This window comes from Ambystoma mexicanum, chromosome 10 (assembly GCF_040938575.1).
Source record: "Ambystoma mexicanum isolate Mex_15411 chromosome 10, UKY_AmexF1_1, whole genome shotgun sequence".
NCBI lineage: Eukaryota > Metazoa > Chordata > Amphibia > Caudata > Ambystomatidae > Ambystoma > Ambystoma mexicanum.
The window spans coordinates 56927147-56946393 of NC_090932.1; the positions used below are offsets into that span (position 1 = coordinate 56927147).

Here is a 19247-nt window from a genome sequence, read left to right on the forward strand (position 1 = left end):
TCAGTTTGCCTCTTTTTCATGCCTCACTGTATTTTTCTACAGTCTCTACTGTCCCTGCCCTTAAGGCTTTGTGAAATATAAGCACATCAGGTTTTGCGTGTTCTATTGAGAGAGTTCAGCAATCTTGGAAGGGAGCATGAGGGAGGGAGGGAGGGTTTTAGCTAATTCACTCACCATGATCAGGGCAGTACTTAGTGATAACCCCCCCACATCCTTTGAATCCTGAAAACGGCACACCTAAGGGAAAATGTAGAGCAACCGATACGTAGACCCAAGACAGCTGAACTTGTATGACCTGTGTGCTTAGCAACGATGTGCCAGTGCCACAAGGTGGAGCTCTTCAATTATTAAATCTAGTGGGTAGAGGGTTACTGAAGGTTTAAAAAGCCCAAAGTATTGTTTAACTGTTCAGATATGTATGGATAATGACATCCTAGCGAGAAGTAGGGAATACAATACTGCCACTTCAATGTTTTATCTGTAACGCAGACTCCAGATGGGATCCAACGATCAGCGGGAAGAAGCCGGCACGACTACCCTGTGGTGGGGCATGGGTGAAGGACAGTGGAGCCTGGTGTTTTTCCCAATTGGGGTCCATAAATATTTCCCCATAATGAGAGCGAGCAACCAAGTGTAGCAAGAAGCATTAACCAACCAAGAGGCATTTCACCCTCAGCAAACGGTACATCTTCAGTGCACTTCCTATGAAATAAAATGTGTAAAAATCTGCACAATTTACATTCAGATCTTAAAAGTACCCAACAGTAGTACACAGGAGTATTTTCAGGATGCCACCACACACTATATACACAAGCCTTTCAACTGTTATACACACAGGGTGGCTCTCCCCAATACGGCCAACAGTGCAAGCCACTGTAAGAACGCACCCATAATGGCTCTCCTAAACAAGCGGTGATCATCTTCTCCTCTCCAGCCTGACTTGACCGCAGTATGCAGCAGGTCGGTGTCAGGAACCTCCCTTGACCCTTCATTCGTACCACCACCCCTGACCTGAGCCTGACGGACAGAGGGAGGGGTGAAGGGCCTTCTGAACAAATGTCTACCAGATTTCCAGTGCCCTTTGAGGACAATGAAGGCTGTGACTTCTCAGCAGTTCACCCACCATACTGCCTTTCATAGATCCGTGCATGAGGCAGATTATGTATTAAAAACTAAATCTATAAAATGGAGTGAGTGAAAGGCACTCTGAAGGTCCCAAAACACTATTGGTGAGTCACACCTGGTTAAGGCTGACTGGAGACCATAATAAGTATGTATGCTAACAAACTGTATCCTCGAAGGCACATTCCCAAATGGCCAACAAAATCAATTCAAACATCACAAAATGATTGCAAGTTCAGAAGATGAACCCAAGAATTGCTGACTGGCCAGATGGGACGTGTTACCCTTTAGTATGTATGTAGGGTGGTTATGGGATTTTCAATACACAGGAGAGTGGAATCTCTTTATAAAAGCCTTCAGTTTATTAACAGATGGTAACGGTCCGCCACCCAAATTATAGTAGACCCAAGCATAGCAATGACATTTATTTTAACAAGGGCAGTAAAGTAAAATCACCCATTCCGCCAGCCAATCTTGGAATTATATCTATTAACACCCTTGGCAGACATCATGTATGCTACGGGACATTCATTGTTTTGTGTGTGAAAATGGGCTGCATTGAGTACAGAACCAGCAGTATTTTTACACACAAAAAACCCTTGGTCTTTGTGTAGCCAATCAACTGTTCCCTTTATTTTCAAGGATTCCATCACTGCTGTTACTCAGAAGGATGGACCTCATGAGTTTTCCTGGTTAACCTTGCAAGGTTGAAGAGGAAATCACTCTTCCTTGTGGGTGAGGGGTGGTGCTGCTGGTATCTAAATTGTCGCAGTAGGTGCCAGGAAGAAACCTTCCAGACCCTCCGAATGTATCCGCTAATTTTCAGTGGTGGTGCGTGGATCCAGTGGTTGAAGTGGGTGGGAGCGGTGCTCCTCTACTCTTTTAATTAGGTTTTACTGTTCTTATAATTTTTATTTCAAAAAGAATCGGTTCCTGAATGGTTTTGTTTTAAATAAGTGTAGGAAGAAGTTGAAACTTGCCCTTTCAGTGCACTGCACTGAACATTCCCTTAAACAGCAGCCACACGTGTTTAGGGGTTTGTATTGCACGTGGCGTGGGGGTGGCAGTGGTGTTTGTGGGAAGTGGGGGCATTAGGAAACATAGTTGCACTACTTATGGTATACTTAGACCACTGGGCGGATCCATCCAATCTCTTGAAAAGGGAACCAGTCTATCACTTCCTGGTCTTACGTCACTGTTGTATATAGGTTGTGCTTTTAAATGTATATCTGTGATGGCCTGTTGTTATCTGCATTTTAATGCCACTTTGGCCTGCCATAGGACTGCATTGTTCCATGTTAGAACTTAGCCATGTCATCGCCTATGAGATGCTAGTCCATTGGAATGTTGTTCTTTGATTGTGGTCAGTTGGACCCTGGACATGGCTGGGCTGGGGGTCTCTTACCTTCCTGCTGATAATAAAGCTGACATGATATATCGATGGTGTGACTTGTTATCATCTTTACAATGGCGACGAGGATGGGATGTTGAATAAACAATTGTTTGAAGTAGAGACCCCCAGGCTACAGGATTAGAAGTTTGTCTGCAGGTTTAGAGGAGCCAAGGGAACGAAGAACGGATGTTCAGAAGGCAGCCGTTCAGACCGCTGTCGACCACTGTGTAAGCCGCTGTTTTTTTGCTTACGGACGCCGGCACCGTTCGTTTCGAGGACTGCATTGCAGAAGAAGGTCCTAAAAGCGGTGAGGAATACCCCTGCTCTACGCGGATCAAACTGCGACGCAGAAGACTCTCCGAGACCCCATTCTTGAGCGTACGTGCAAAGCGGAACCAGCGGAATCGACGGCGGCTGCAAAGGCGAGTTTCGGATGCTCCCGAGTGTGCAGTAAGAGGTGCTCCTCCTCCTCATCACACGGAAGCGGCGTGATTTAACGTGGAGGCAGGCCCCTCACATCGAAGGCTACTGATAGGGCCAGGAGGGGAATCCAGGTCACGTGGTCGCAACGTAGAAGACAAGGAAATGCGATCCCTCAGCGCGGCCTTGGCGTTGAGTTGCAGATAATTGCTGTCTGGGAAAAGAGTTTTTTTTTGTTAAAATTTGCCCAGGGCCCTCGCGGGAAGGCAAATTAGGCTTGGATCACACAGGTACCACAGGTGAGGAACGGCACATTACCTGGGTGTCAACTGGCCATACGAATATTTAATTACAGGGTACCTTATTGTTCACGAGGATTTGGATAATATAAACACTCAAAAAAAAAAAAATAGGGGAATATGCTTTGACTGGTGAATGGAAACATCACTGCAGAGCTTTCTTCTTCACCCCTCAGTACTTCACACTTGCAATGCAACCTCTGACAGGCGACAGCTTCACCCAGCACGCCATACCCCAGGAACACCTTCCTATCACAAAGAGTTGCTGCTGGTCATGGCATCAGCTGTCTTCTCTTGCCCGCAGCTCCTTAGCTCCTCCCTCTCTCATGGAAGTCATCTTCACTACGAGCTTTGTTTAATCTACAGGTTTCTTAAACTAATGGGGTGGGATTCCTTCTTCAGTTTAAGGGACCAGGTGTCATTTTAAGCTTCCTTTTATCTTCACTTAACAGACAACACTTCTGGTTTTACTTTAACAGGCTTCACTTCTTCACACAAATTTCTCAATCTTAAAGGCCTAGCTCCCTTCTTGAGCTTCCCTTCAAGGCCTTGCTCCTCTCTTCAGCCCCAGGACCTAGCTCTCCCTCCAACTTATGGGCAGTTTATCCTTCCGTATAGGGCTTCCTTCCTCCCTTTTGGTTTCATATGAGGGTAAACAAACCACCTTCCACACATACAGCATTCTTGTAGATGTTTGTCACAATAACGTGTTCCGAATAAAGTGGTTCCCCTTTCTTAGAGATTACAGCCCTTCTTACACGCACCAAAAACCCAAAAAGGAAAACTGTGGTAGAGATTGGTGATTTGGTGCGTGTAAGAAGGGCTGTAATCTCTAAGAAAGGGGAACCACTTTATTCGGAACCCGTTATTGTGACAAAAATCTACAAGAATGCTGTATGTGTGGAAGGTGGTCAAGTCTGGAACTTATCTAGAATAGCGAAGGTAAAAAGAACGTAAATGTTGAAATTTTTCCGATGTCTTAACTGATAATGTTAAGTATTCATTTATAATAAAGAGTTTTTTTTTGGGGAGGGAGGTGTGTTGTATATAGGTTGTGCTTTTAAATGTATATCTGTGATGGCCTGTTGTTATCTGCATTTTAATGCCACTTTGGCCTGCCATAGGACTGCATTGTTCCATGTTAGAACTTAGCCATGTCATCGCCTATGAGATGCTAGTCCATTGGAATGTTGTTCTTTGATTGTGGTCAGTTGGACCCTGGACATGGCTGGGCTGGGGGTCTCTTACCTTCCTGCTGATAATAAAGCTGACATGATATATCGATGGTGTGACTTGTTATCATCTTTACAGTCACCTTAGTGATGGATTGTCCCCTATTGATTGTGGAGCTCACCCGCTTGCCATACCAACTTACTGGCAATCAGGCTAGCTTTAGTGGCAGGTTAATTCAGATTCTAACAAACAGTAGGCCACTGCCATGTACAATGAAATGTCTTATTGGCTCACATAGTGGACAAGAGGAGCACCCTGTGTGACAAATCCAGGGAATTCTTCCCCTCTTCCCTAGGGGCAGGCATCCACTTTGGGACTTGGGAGGACTCCGTTCTGTACCATATCCTCTGTGGAAGCTGCTGAACCCCACAGTTTCCTCTGTGGCGTACTGCACCCAGAAATAACAGGAACTACGAAGTACAGATCGCCTCGAAAGGGAAGTGGATAAAATAAAAAAAAAACACAGGCTTGTCTTCAATTTGCAAATGAAAAACGGTTACAGAAATAAATAACATTAGAATTGCATACTCGCTCTTCCTTAATTCTCTTCATCTGTTCCTCCCAACTCAATTCTCCTTGATGTTCCTGTGCCTCCTATACTAGTGCCTAGAGGAAGATGTTCAAGGAGAGTTTCAGCTGCTGGGAATTCTTGCTCTGACCCTGTCTTAATTTCTGTGCTCCTCTTGGTTTACCTTATTCGCGTCTTACTATTATATACATAGCTTGTGCCTAAAACCTTACCCAATATTGCTTATTTATTAATTATTCTTTTAAGTAAAACCTATTGTAACGGCTAGCTATGGTATGCTCAAACATGCATGCACAAATCTACTGGTTATACCCCACCTGGTGTCTTACTGAAATGCAATCAGATTTGTTGTTCTTGTATTTGTATTGTATTAGCATTTATTTATTTGTATTGGCACCTTGCCCAGGGGCATCTGGGCGCATAATTTACATAGAAGTGGTTACATACCTCAAAGCAGCTTTCCACAAAGTAAACGGCAGGTCAGAGCCTTAACCGTGTCGCCTTCTCACGCCGTGCTCCAGAACTTCACAGTAACTATTTGACACTGAAGAAACAATCTGTTTCTTTCCTGCAAAACACACGAGCCGTAGCCCACTGCTCATGTTTTTTTCTCTTCGTCTCGCGCCACTCTACTCGTCAGATCTTGCTTGCTTCTGCACTCGCGTGCACTGCCTGACCTCGCCGCAACTGCTTACGGTCAGGCAAACTGTTAGTGCTGATGTTCGCAAATCCTGACTTCGCCTTCTTTTCTTTGTGCTCAAATGTCAGAGTTGTTATCGGCTCCTCAGCACTGTGACGGTCTACAGACACAAATGTTGTTTTTAAGAAATGTGGGTATAGGTATTTACCTAAAACCATTTAAATTGCTAATTAAATATTTTCCTCTAACAGGTATGCATGCTCTTACAATTACGTTTATTTTAAAATCTTTAACTAAAATCAAAAGACAAAGTAAATACTGGCTTGCTAATTTGTCTTCTTTTCACATGTATTGTAATTGCTGCTTTCCCACTAGTTAGGGAATGAGTAGCTCTGTCTCCTGTCCTCCTCCTCCTCCTTCCTTTTCGTCTCAGCTTAAGTATTTTCTTCAGAAATGCCACTTTGAACAGGAGTTTCTGAATAACTGATCTTGCTGCTTCAGTTTCCAGTGATGAAATGCAGTTAAGTATGTTTTATCAGTCAGAGGTTCCCTTCCAAGATTCTATTTCCTTCATCTTGGTTTGGGAAGTTCTCTGATGTCTGTATTCAGAATTAAGGCCAATATGTTTCTTTTTTAACTGGCTTCAGCTGACGCACTTCTAAATTATTTTCCCCTGTGGACCTGCATAGTTGATGAAACACCTCTCAAGCCTTTGAACCACTGTTAATCGCCTGTAAACCCTGACGGGATGCGAGGCTGCTAAGCCAAACACACCCCAGGGGACAGTGTAAGGGGGATCCCACTGGGAGTGACCCCTTAGTAGACAGGCTATCCCTTAAAAGGGATGTGTGTCATCCTTCCTTGTACCAGGCAACTAATAGGTTTTGTGGCTATATGGGAATTGCATCAGACAACTATGGACATGTTCATAAAGAGGTAGCTGCTATGGTTTCTGACCCTTTAATGTTGCCCTCATTTTGTGGGATGCAGGCACAATGGGCTGTTCTGTCTTGACCCAGTGAGAAATATAAAGGGCCAGTGAGACCGAAAAGAAGATGGAGAGCAGGTAGCGAGACACACTGCCTGCAGAACTGAGTCGCAGAGGAAGGCCTGCCACCTGTCTAGACGGAGACAGAAAGCCGTCCCATGCAGGTGCATGGACCGCGGAGGGGCAAAAAATCCGGTGGAATGCTGCTCCCTGGAGCAAGTCCTGGAGCTGGAGAAGCTCTGCCGCGACCGTACAAACTGCGGTCAACTGTCGTAGGCTGGAGCCGGAGCACTGAAACCCGCGCACCGACGCAGGTGACAGAAGTGTAACAAGATCTGGGCTACTGCCTCTTTTGTGGGATGCCACCATAGCACTCCAGGTACGTGGTGCGTTCAGGGAACCGGGAGGAGGGCAGACAGGCCCACACACACACACACACCCAGCCAGGGTAAGAAGGCGAATAGACCAAGACGGGCTCAGGACTCGGATAATCAAAACCGGTGCGAGGCCCCATGTACCACAAGCCGGGGTGAGATGATGAACAGACCAACAGTGGCTTAAAGACAAAACGGCCCAGGTGGGGCTGAGAGACCAAATACCCCACGAGGGGGTGCAAAACATGAGACCCCAGGGAAGGGCAAGAATTGATTGGGGACAGTGTTGGCCACCAGCAGATCAACCCCAAGAGGGAGTCTGTAACCAGAGATGTCAGGGAGGGTTTTGAGCCAGATGGGTTTTGAACTAAGCCGGACCAGGCCTGGCGGCCCAATTATATTTGCAAGAAATTTTTACTTTATAGAACACTAGAACTTAATAACAGGCATGGTAGGGGCATAGAGACTTTGATTATTCCATTGCATACCAGACTGGGTAACCCCAAGGAACTTAATTGAAAGATTTTGTTGGAACTGTGAATCGGACAAAAAGCTCTTAGACACTGGCTGGAGGCATGTCTGGAATCCTGCTTGGGGCAAGACGCCCTTCTCTAATCCTGAGACACTATAGGGCGAGTCAGAAACCAGCCAGGGATATAACCATTGGGCAAAAGGCTTTTAGTGATTTTGTGTTTGATTAGATTATTTTTCCTTTACAGTGGTAGGGCCAGGATCAGGCTAGATTGAGTTGTCTAGATGTCCGAGGGAGTTGGTTTTGTACGACATCCTGACATACACCCTTTTTCTTGCCTTTTCTTTCTTAGCATAGGAACCAAAGTCGTAGGGCTAGTGCAGCGTTTTGATAATCGAATAATGCTTTTAAGTTAAACCACAATGAGTTGTCTGTCTCCTAATTGATTCTTACCACACTTGCAGAAGCCAACAAGAGAGCTCGTCTCACATGAGTGGGAGCTGACCACTCCACTATTACTCACTGCTCTACACCTTACTACTTGTAAGGAATTGTGAGCAAGACTCTGACACAGTGGCATGTTGAGTGTTGGTTATAGACTTTTATTTGTCACAAAAGAAAGGGGCAGGAGGTTTGGAGAAATCATATCTATCCCTAACCCTGTGAGGGGTTTCCCTGCCTCAACAAAACTAAGGAAGTCTGTGTCGGGATGTTAAACCAAAAAAGCGTCCTGTGTCCAAAAGCCCCAAACAGACCCTTACATGCTAAACCCAATATAATGTGTAACAGGGGATTTCTGTAAGCTATGCACTTGTAGCTTTTCAAAGTTCCAAACATAACGTTCTAAAGGGCAGAAAAGAAAAGGAATGAAGTTCCACCAGAAAAGGGGGGTGGTCTTCCATTCCCATATGTTCCTTCTGGTCTTCTACTGTCTACTCGGTACTTCCAGGAAAAGTCAATAATGTTCCATCGTTTCACAGGGGGATGACATTCTCCCCGAGTTCCTCTTTTCATCTAATGTTCCACTATTTCAAGGAGGATGACTCCTCCCTGGAGTTTCTCTTCAATTCCACAGTTTTTTAGGTTATTTAATTTCTTAATCTCTGATCTCATTCATCCTTTAAAAGGTATAAGGTTCTTCCCTTTCTGCGTTGACTCTGAAACTTCAAGTTTTTTTTTTTACACCTGATCAAAATTGCTTCTTTTGGTAGCCCCTGGTTTATTCTCCTGCCAAGGTTTTGCAGTTTTGTTGCTTTTCTTGTCCTCTGGGTTTCTTTTATCTTTCAAAGGGGTATGGTCCTTCCCTTTCTCAAGGCACAAAATAAGCAGTGTCACATAGCAATTTGCTATGCAATTCAGTAGGTTTGCTAATTAAATTGCCACTTGTGTAGTAAAGCTAGCTATTTGGGTTACCCTGTTCAGTGAAAGCACAGCTCATTCTGCATTCCTCTCTTGTCTCTCCACCCTCTTTTCTATGTTCACTGCAGGTTCTAAGGACCTAATGGAGAGAGGGTGCAGCATTAACCATCTCCTCCACTCTTGGTGCCAAAGGCATGTGTGGGAGTGGGAGACAGGAATTCTTTTTTCTTTTTCAAATAATTGCCATAAGTAATTGGGATGATACTTTTATTAAGCCAACTATATCCGGTCTGTGTTTACTGTATGTGGTTTTACATTACTAAAAATGTAAGCTATTACATAATGTCTTATTACAGTATTGTTATGGTAAAATACTGCATTGTCAACATGCTTTACAATACAGTTTAGGTTAGAGTCTCTAAAACACTTAGTGGCCATTATATTTCATTTTGTTGGGGAAGATGCATCATATTGACGAATTAACACTTTTGAAAATGTACATGATCCCACAGCCTTATGCTTCTGATGGCAAACCTAGTTCTGTGGCCTGCTGGTTGTATACATCAGTTCAACTGATGCTCAACCCATTGACAGTCTTTCTTATCACTCTGTGGCTGTATATCAGCTACCATGAAAGTGAGGTGGCCACAAACTAAACAATTCCACCTAATTTGTCCAGGTCTCTTCCTGCTACTACACCATCTACTCTGCTTAAATAATGAATACACAAAGCAAACCAGATGTTTACGCAAAATGGTGATAAATAGTTCCATCAAGTCTGCACATCTACAGTTCTGCTGCAATAGCATACACTGTAGTTAGCCTCCAGAGCTCGCTTTGGTCTATGATTATAATTGCATTATATATTTGCACTTGTGGGTGAGAAAGGGACAAACTGTTATATCTATTTATTTGTGCACATTCATGCAGCTAACAGTTTTATATTTTACAGACATGCATCCAGGGCTCACAAAGTCTAGTCGCCAACTTGCATAGTTAAGCACATTTTGTGAAGGAAGAGTACCATTTTCAGTGGATGCTTGAAACCTTTATTTAACATTTGCTTTATTTGCAGTAAATGTCAAATACAAGTTTCACTGGGCATAGCTTGCCTATGGCTAGCAGCAGTGGGCCAAACAAAGTGGGTATCTGATGACGTGCACCATTTTACAAGGGCACATTTACATTTTTTGGTCATCCGTTGCCATGGGCCGAGTGCATTTCTCTTAGTTCGAGTTGGTAAACTAAGTTACTCCACCTGCAGGTCTAGCAGAATTTTTAATAATTTGAAAGGCCTGACTCATGTCACTAATGTCTTACTTCAGCGTTATCCAAAATGCTATATTGTTGCTTATTTTTACATATAGGGTACAAATGATGTCTGGTGGCTTAACAAATATTTGTACAACATTGCTGATCAAAACATTTTAATTCTCAGATACTGCTAATCAATTTTTGAAAACTAACGTATGCCTTGCTTTCTGCATCCATTCTTACTCACAATTCCATGGAGGGGTTTTACCCCTGGGCTTTCTTTGTCCCTTTTCTACCCGTGGTACACTCTTCCTGCCAGGGTATTATAATGTTGTTACTTACGGTCTGTTTTAGCATTTTCCAATTACTAGAACGCAGTGTTGGCTTACTGCTTCTGGTCACCTCACTACTCCATCCTTCTTCCTCGTCTCAGTGTTACAAAAGGTGGGAAAGGTAAATAAGGTTTTGGCTATAAAAACCGGGAAATTCCCTATCCGCATTCCAAAAAGCCATATAGGAATGTGGCAAAGGCACGTGGCTGTCACTAAGAATTACATCCAAAGGATTATTCTAATCTCGTATTTTTATGTCTTGCTGGAGTTTGCACTCCTACACGTGGTACTCCTGCGGATAGCCACACCAAGGGGCGGTGTCGGGTTTCCCTGACCATATGAGGGTAGACTCTCCCCAGGGAATCAGTGACGACTTTGCTGGATTAGTCTCATGCTGCACCCCTCCTTCTGCTCGTTCACCCCCTTCCATTTCCTCAGTTACCTTCCACTACAGTAGTGGTGTAGTGATGAGGTGAGAAGTAGGAGTTAAGTGGGAAAGAGTAGTAATGGAGTGGAGAAGGGAAGGGTGGTGGTGGGTGGAGAAGGGAAGGGCATAGTGGTAGTGGGGTGGGGGAAGGGGAGAGTGGTAGTGGGGTGGAGAAGGGGAGAATGGTAGTGGGGTGGGGCAGGGGGGAGTAGCAGGGGTGATGGAGGTGGGTTGTAGAGGGAGATAGCGACATTGAAGGGACAGAGGAGGAAGGCACAGTGAGGGAGAGGAGAGGAGAGAAGGCAGCTGGGGTTGGCGAGAGGAGAGTATCATGAGCAATAGAGACCGAGGGAGAGGATCACGAGGAAGCGAAAGACGGAAGTGGGGCCTGGAGTGTCTGGATTAGTACTATGGGGTTGGTGGAGTTGTGCCTTTCAAGGTAGATTAGGTCATATCTAGAAACTCCCAGAGGGAGGTGGACAGATAAAACGATTGCCTTTAATACCTCGCTATCAGACCAGAAGAAAATAGACAGTAGGGGTAAACGATCTATAGATAATAACCTGTGGAGTAGGGACGCCTCTGAATTAGGGTAGGACTTGCTTGCTCTAGGAAAGAGAGGCACCGCCCTTGGAGCCCTTTTCAAGAAGCTTAAGAAAAAGCCTTGCACTATCTTTGGGAGTTGATATATTTTTTTAATTTTTTTTTTTTAGGTCATTTGTGACGAGATGAAATCCCTATTGTTATTGTGGAAGATCGGCTATATATTCGTGTTCTAAACGTCTGAAGACTCTTGATCTAGAAAGAGGGGAGGCTGACCTAATCCAGTCTTTAGATGGATTAAAAGGAGGGTGCATATCGGTTGGAGGAGCCCTTAAAAACGAATATTGGCTTCTCACAGCATATGAAGATTTTTCTTTCTCGCAAGTTTAGCATTATAGCTTAGAAGAAATGGGATGGGTTAAATTGGGTCATTCAGGAATTGGCAAGGGCCCAAGAAGAGTACCTCTGGTTAAGAAGAATAACATTTAAGGCCTCTACCCCTCATCCGTTTACGGAACGTCTCACGTCTGCAAGTAGGCAAAGCCTTGAGGGACGGCGGGCAAGCAGACAAATCTTCATATCCTCTGCAAATGAGTTGTACTGGAAATTCAGATAATTATGGATTGTCAGCAGAGGGATCATAAAAACATTAAACAAGAGGGTGGAGTTCCCTGGGCGACCCCACAATGCATCATAATGGGGGAGAATTGAAAGGGCTCCATCTGGATGCATTGTTCCCTCCCCTCCCTGAATGAGCACAAACGTTTCAAAGGAGTGTCCCGTCTAAGTGCAACCTTTGACAACTGACGAATAAGAAGCTTGTAGATCGTGGTGTCAAACGCTGCAGATGGATACAAAAGCATGATGAGGGATTGGGAACCTTTTCATGGCTGCCAAAATATGCCTCTGTGCCATGATTGGGACGGACACTGCACTGGAAGGAATCCAACAAAACAGTCTGTTCAGTATGATTCTGAGCTGGCGAGTGGCTACTTTTTCTAAAATTGTTGTCTCTCCAGGAAGACCACCTGTAGATCAGTAGTAGTTAAAGTCTCTGCTGGGGCAGATAGCATCTTTAGTTTTGGCAGTGCCCTTGACCGGGCTCAGAATAAGATGGATTCAGCTTCCATCTAGCGGCCCACTGGAGTCTATTTTTAGAACGACCTGATCTCGAACCCATCTCGTCGTGGGGGCAAGTTTCTAACCATCTTAGAGAGAAGTTGCCTTCAGGGAGAGAGCCCTCTGCCTCATGGTCAACTTGGATTTGTTGCTATGAGACTGGGACGCAATCCTCTTGAATCTGTCGGTGCATCGTCCGTGGTCCACTCAAGACTGGGAAGACCACATTCAAATCCTGCAGGTCAAAGCGATATTTCTAGTTGTCAAAGCTTTTCTTCTTGCATTCAGAGACTTTGGTATGCTCATCCTGAAGGATGACTTGGCAGACATCTTGTAGATAACGAGGTCATAACAGCTCCTCCCTTCAGGCACATTGGTGATAGAGATTTGGGAGTGGGCCTTTGAACGAAGTCTTCTCTGGGCTAGTCGCCTCACAAGCATTCCCCACAGAGATGCAGGATCTTGCAGTGCAATCATGATTAAGGACTTCATCATGAAGTGGAGAGTTTTACTTTCTACACTCTGGCAGCCCTTAAGTGAATCTGTTGGCAATTTAGGACAATGCCAAGTGCCATCATTATGCTTCCAGGATAAGGCATTATTTCTCCTGGATAGTGTGGGGGCGCATTCTAGCTCACACCTGGAATGTCATGAACATACGTGGTTTGAACTTGAGGGGAACTATTTAGCTCCTGCCTGTAGCCTAGAAGACCCTCGTTACCTTGACACCAACAGCTAGCAGGAACTACTTTTGGCTCCAGATGCCAAATGATACTGAACAAACACACCGATCTGAATTTAACATTGGGACACATCTATGTAACATTCAGAGCATGAGGGTTCATAAATAATCAACACAAAGATAGGTTTGCATTGTTTGTGGAAGTTAGACTTGTGTAACTCCATGGACTAGCTCCTCATTTCCCGGTGGTAGGTCCTGATCACTGGTTAACACAGGCGCTGTGTTTATTTCCTGCTCATCTAATCTTAATTTCACCCCCTGACATATATGCTAGCCCCTCTTTCCCCTCTTGCTCCAAGGAATAACCAAATTCAGTGTGACGATGAACTATTTCCTCTGGATATTTGCTAATCTATACAAGAATTAAACTAAGTTGGTGTTCTTTCAATATTACATCTACATAAACACATCTTCAAATTTCTGATCAAGTGATCTTCATGCCAATTTACAAATTGAATCAACAGTTCAAAACCCACAACACAATGGAATATAGTATTTAGGATACATCATTCTAATCTTATTGAGGATTTACCAGCGATTTAGAAATTGAAACATTTGAACTCCACTTTTATTATATCATTAGTTCTGTACCTAAAGAAGGACATTTGACTTGCGTGCACATGCCATTCAATAAATGGATGTACTATTGAAAGAATTCCTTGTATGTTTCATTTGTGAATAGATTAGCGCATATTCAGTGAAAAGAGATTTTTTGTTTGGTAGAATACATTTTGAGTGATTTATTTTTCCTAAATTCTGGGTGCAAAAGCTAGAGCCCTGTTTCCCTGTCTTCTAAACGGCTGGTGTTTATATTATTTATAACTGCATATCACGGAAGAGATGGAGACCACAGCTGGATTTTTCTGATGCAAATTCCGCATGAAGCAAACCTTCTCCTTACTTCTGCTTGCCCTTCGCTGGCCAGCTGTGGTCTTTCAGACCACCTCGGTGTGGTTTCCCTTACTCCATGTGATCTTCCACAGTGAGTCAATCTGCCAAGTCAGCATGCCCAGTTTCCATCCCTCCCCTCTATGGACCTTGTTTCTGACGAACTGTTATTGTCCAGCTGAGTCTATCTAAGGGCACCCTTGATCTCATTGAAGCTGCAATTAAGATATCCACAAGCTAACAATATCGTAGCAAGTGGATTGATTTCCATTTTTTGGTCTTTGGCGATACCAATCAATTTGCTGATATATACGTTTTATCATTCGTTTCCAATTTGTCATGGTTGGGGTTGAATTTGACGCTTCCAGGTCTTATCTGACAGTACTCTTGAGTTCACCTGTGGTGAATCGGCGAAAGGGGATTTCTGTAAACAGTTGCAATTTTGTTTGTGTTTTATTTCATATTCCGAATTTCATTTAGTTAGGATGGTGCATCTGTGCTAACTTCTTCAAGGCTTAAGCTCCCAGAATTCACTTGCTGGGTTTTCCTTCTCTACGGGGCTCTTTATACTTTCACTACATTTCCGACAATGCAACATCAGAACTCTTCTTTTCCTCACTTCTTTTCAACTCAGTTTCCAGACCATGTTGTCTGGCCTTTAATTTTGTCAATCTTCGTGTGTCGCTTTGGTTACATCATTTAACTACAGTTCACAAAAAACAGCACTTGGCCCTACAAGATGTCTTTCCCTCTTGGCCTTGTCCTCTTACTTCTTGCTCCATTTTGGGTTTTCCTCTCGAATTTCCAATGTCGGAGCCTTCTCATCGTAAGCTCTCTCTAGATATATCATTGTTCCGGCTCTTGCACGTCCTCTCGCGATTCCTTTAGCTACGTCTCCACCATTCTTTACTCCTCTAGGGATGCTGTCTCCTGGACTCTCTGCAGATTTCCCATCAGGCCTCCTGGACTTGTAACCCATTCAACAAAGAATGCTTCCCAGTACAGTCTCCTTCCTGGGTCCAAGCACAGTTGCAGGGCCCTTTGCTCGCATAACTGTGGGCCATCCCACCTCCAGTAGCTACCACCTCTTCCATAGGGAACCTGTCGCACTCTGCTCTTTTTACAAGTCTCATGCCTTAATTAAGGGATTTCTTTACTTCTAATTGGCCTATTTAGTCTACTTGGTGCCTTCTCGTTCCCTAGCATTCTCAGTTTGACAAGTGATCTTCAAGCCCCATCGACCCCTGAGCCCTTTCGCTTTTCATAAAGACGGTCATGTTTCAGACATGCCCCTCCTTCCTTCTGAAGGTAATGCCAGATTTTCATATAACCAAGAGATTTGCTTACCTCCCTGCTTTCAAATTCCTTCCTCAGTCATGCAGAAAGAACTCTGCATAACTTGGCTTTTCAGAGGACTCTCATGTTCTAGCTTTTAAACTGATATTATCCTCAGAAAGACTGTTCATGACTTATGCTGAGCAGCTGCACAGATAGGCAGCCAAGCACTCCATACCATAACCAGCTTGATAGTACAATGTGAATCCTACTGACTGATCATGTTAGAAAAAATCTACCTCAAAACACAAGAGGTGATGGCTGAAAGGTTTAAAATTAATCTTAACCTTGTGGTATTGCTCTGGGCAACCCCCCAGACCATCGTTCGTCTGCCAAATCATTACAAAAGGGGAAAGACCATATGCAAATCGGGCTTGGTCCCACCCCAAAAGGGGCAGTCCAACCCAAACTGCTTGGTCACATGCCTTCTGCATGAGACCGCAAGCATCCCCAGCCATGTTTCAGCCTCATTGGGCCTTCTCAGTGAGGAGTACAATGGGCCCCAAGGCCCAGCATGCACAGGACCCACATCTGGGCATACCCGTCCCACCAGGGGCGACTATAGCAAAACACATGAGTTGATGGCTAGAAGGTTTAGAATTAATCTTAACCTCTTGACATTGCACTTTGCAGCCCTCCCGACCATCGTTCTTTGCCTGCTAGGCCATTGCAAAATGGGAAAGACTATCTGCAAATCCGATTTGGTCCCACCCCAAAAGGGGCAGTCCATCCTGCACTGCTTGGTCACATTCCTTCTGCATGGGACCACATGAATCCCCAGACATGTTTCGGCCTCATCAGTGAAGAGTGGCTTTGGTCACTAGGCCCAGCAGGCATGTGACCAATGTCTGGAAATTATCCCTCCCAAGAGACTTTACACAGACTATTCAGTTGCATTCCACAGGTATGTACCAATTGATGCCATCCACCTTGAAACCCTGTGGGCCACCACATCATCTTTCTGTAATCCTTAATAATGCATGGTTATTTGTAGGCTCAATGCACCGTCTCGCCAAACTGTTCTTCAGGATTTCTTTGGCCCAACTGGGAGGGTCTATGCCCCTCCCCCCACCCCTTTCTGGACTGTTCATGCTTTGTGAATCACCCAGAGTATGGAGGACATGGGACTGGGATGTAGGAGTATGTAAAGGTTACTCACTGTGGTAACTACTGTGCTCTGAATCCACAGTTCAATTTCCTCCTTACACCCTCCCTTCTAAGACTTAGTGATGTGATTTCTCTGAATCAATTGATGGAAAAGGACAGGAGGACAAAGCTGGAAAGTGGAGTCACTTTGGGTGCAGCGTGTGCAATGCGTGCAGTGACTGCGAGCAGGACATTTTTTAAAACATTTTATTCCTTGCAAAAAGCTAATGCCTCATTGACATGGGATGGACATTCCAAGAGTATGGAGGAAAGGAGACTAGGAGTAGAGTTATCACCGTGAGTAACCTTTACACATTTCAATGTGATGCCATCATGTTTGGGTCTAAAGTATTACAGATAATTATCACCCAGACTAATCATGGCGCTTTCTCTCACCTTCCCCTTGGTGCTTCAGGCATGTTTGCGCCGACGCAGAGGACTGAAGGCATCTCTACATCCGATATAATCACCAGGATAGTGCGGGACTACGATGTGTATGCCAGACGTAACCTGCAGAGAGGTTACACCGCCAAAGAGCTCAACGTCAGCTTCATTAATGTGAGTTTTCGCCACCTGCTCTTGTTTGTCCATTGTTCCCTGCCTTTGTGAGCATATCGCAGATTTGCACTATAATTTTGCTGTTTAATATAAATACGTGTCATGCTTTGAGTGCAGCTATAATGTGCAGCATCGGTTTTCTTTCACACACTTTATTTAAATGCTTTTATTTGCCCCTTATACCTGCCCTACCCCACCTGATCAAGCTTTGACCATTGCTTTATGCCTCTGCCATGATGTCACTTGAGGGATTTATCATTGCCAGAGAGTATGGAAGGAGAGATTTGTTGAACTAAATACCAATGTGTATAAACTAAAATATGCTAAAAAGAAAAATTGGCGTTTTGGATCAGGTTCTTTTTGAAAATGTTTTGTTGTGCAACTGCTCATCTTATTTTGTGCTTAATATAGGCAGCACTAATTTGCGCCTCTAAGAGGTCAGGGTTACAGCTAATTCCATGATCCAGTCCCCCACCAGATGACCATGCCCAGAATAATGCCGCTCACACATGGTGATATTATTTGACAGTGCTTCCACCTATTGAATGAGAGGGCAATACGGCCTACCTTTTTGGCCATGCAGCAGGGTGGCTGTCCAGATGTTCTGGACTTGGACTCCCAAGACCCCTCACTATTGGCAATACTGTGCTAGGGCTGATGAGCATTGCAGGCCGAAACATTTCGAGACCCAATGTTTTCAGACCCATGCAATACACTGATCTCTCCACACAACCCAGTAAACATTACAAGATGCATATCGTTTACCTTTTTGCTTTAACAAAAGCATTTGTAGTTCAACAACTCGATGCTGGCAACCCCTATACATATTAAGAGTGGGTCCATAACGTATCAGTGCAGTGATAGGTTGAGGGTGGATACTCATGCCCAGGTGACTCCTCGACCTTACTGGTGGCTTCATTTGTTCACAACTTACCTGACCTTTCGCTCTTAAGATTTACAAAGATTTCGAATCTAGCCTATGCCTGCTTAACACTACTTTCAAACAAAGGAGTAGCTGTGTAGGCTTTCAAAGCTGCCAGTTAACACATCTTTTCTCTCACCTGGCACCTGTCAAGATACCCAGGGTTTCTGTTGAAATAGGCATCATAAGTGGGCTACCTGTGGGTGACCCTTTCCTGTGACCTACTTTTAGTAAACCAGCTGGACTCCTAACCCTGACCTGTTCGGATGAATGGTAATCAGAAGATATCAGTCAGTTTCCACATTTGCTAACTGTGGGGCAGCCCACCTGTTCTACTCACAGTAGGACACCTGTAATGATGCACCTTAAACACCAGTGACCACCTGTCAATAACTTCTCCTATCCTCTGCTTCTTCATACTACTCCTGTCATAAGTATCTGTGGGAGGTACTGGAACACCCCTGGCTACAGGGTGTTTGCCTTTTACTGCTACCCTTTCCCTTTATTAATATTTAGTTCTTTATAAGACACCCCTGATTGGTCAGTCTGCCATCAACTCATAATGATGTCCATTGCCTTTCTTGTGTGCCTCCCCCATTGCCTAAGCACTTGAGCTAGCCCCCTCCTCAACTCCTCCAGGGACCTTTGTCATTATGTCTTAACCCACATCATGGCAGTTCTGTTATGTGCTTGGGAACTCGGTTTAAAACACCACTCTCCTGAAAAACCCTTTCTCTGACTTGCACACTCTTTGCTCCCTGACCTGTCCCCTGTCAACTGGCAGTCATGCAGTCACTTGGAAACAGCTACTGACTGTCATCCTCCAGGGAGATGCCATGCTGCCACCTTCTGCCAGGCACCTATCCCCACAATACAGAGCCTCCTAACTAATGAACAACCAGCATGATCTCAAACTAGGAACTACTGACCTGAAAGCTTAACCTCTTACATCCCAGGCAGCATGTTACCCTTTTACTACACCGTTGAATAGGAAACCAGCACTCTGAACCTACTAAATGACACAGGAGTTACACTTGGACTATAAATACTTTGACAAAAACACCTAAGAAAAGTGCAAATATTGTGAAATCTGGGTGTTGTTGCTATGATCTGAAATGGGTAACACTTATTTACCTGCTAGTTAACTTTCAT

At 44.4% G+C, this 19247-nt stretch overlaps 1 protein-coding gene across 11 annotated transcripts in view; it reads left to right on the forward strand.

Moving 5' to 3' along the window:
• The window catches only part of PCYT1A (phosphate cytidylyltransferase 1A, choline), a 333268-nt gene that overhangs the window by 255001 nt on the left and 59020 nt on the right, over positions 1 to 19247 (forward strand). For all 11 annotated transcript variants that reach the window (XM_069617498.1, XM_069617488.1, XM_069617489.1 and 8 more), the window contains one exon: positions 17031 to 17173. In XM_069617498.1, coding sequence (XP_069473599.1) covers positions 17031 to 17173 — 143 coding nt within the window. The remainder of the gene's footprint in view (positions 1 to 17030; positions 17174 to 19247) is intronic.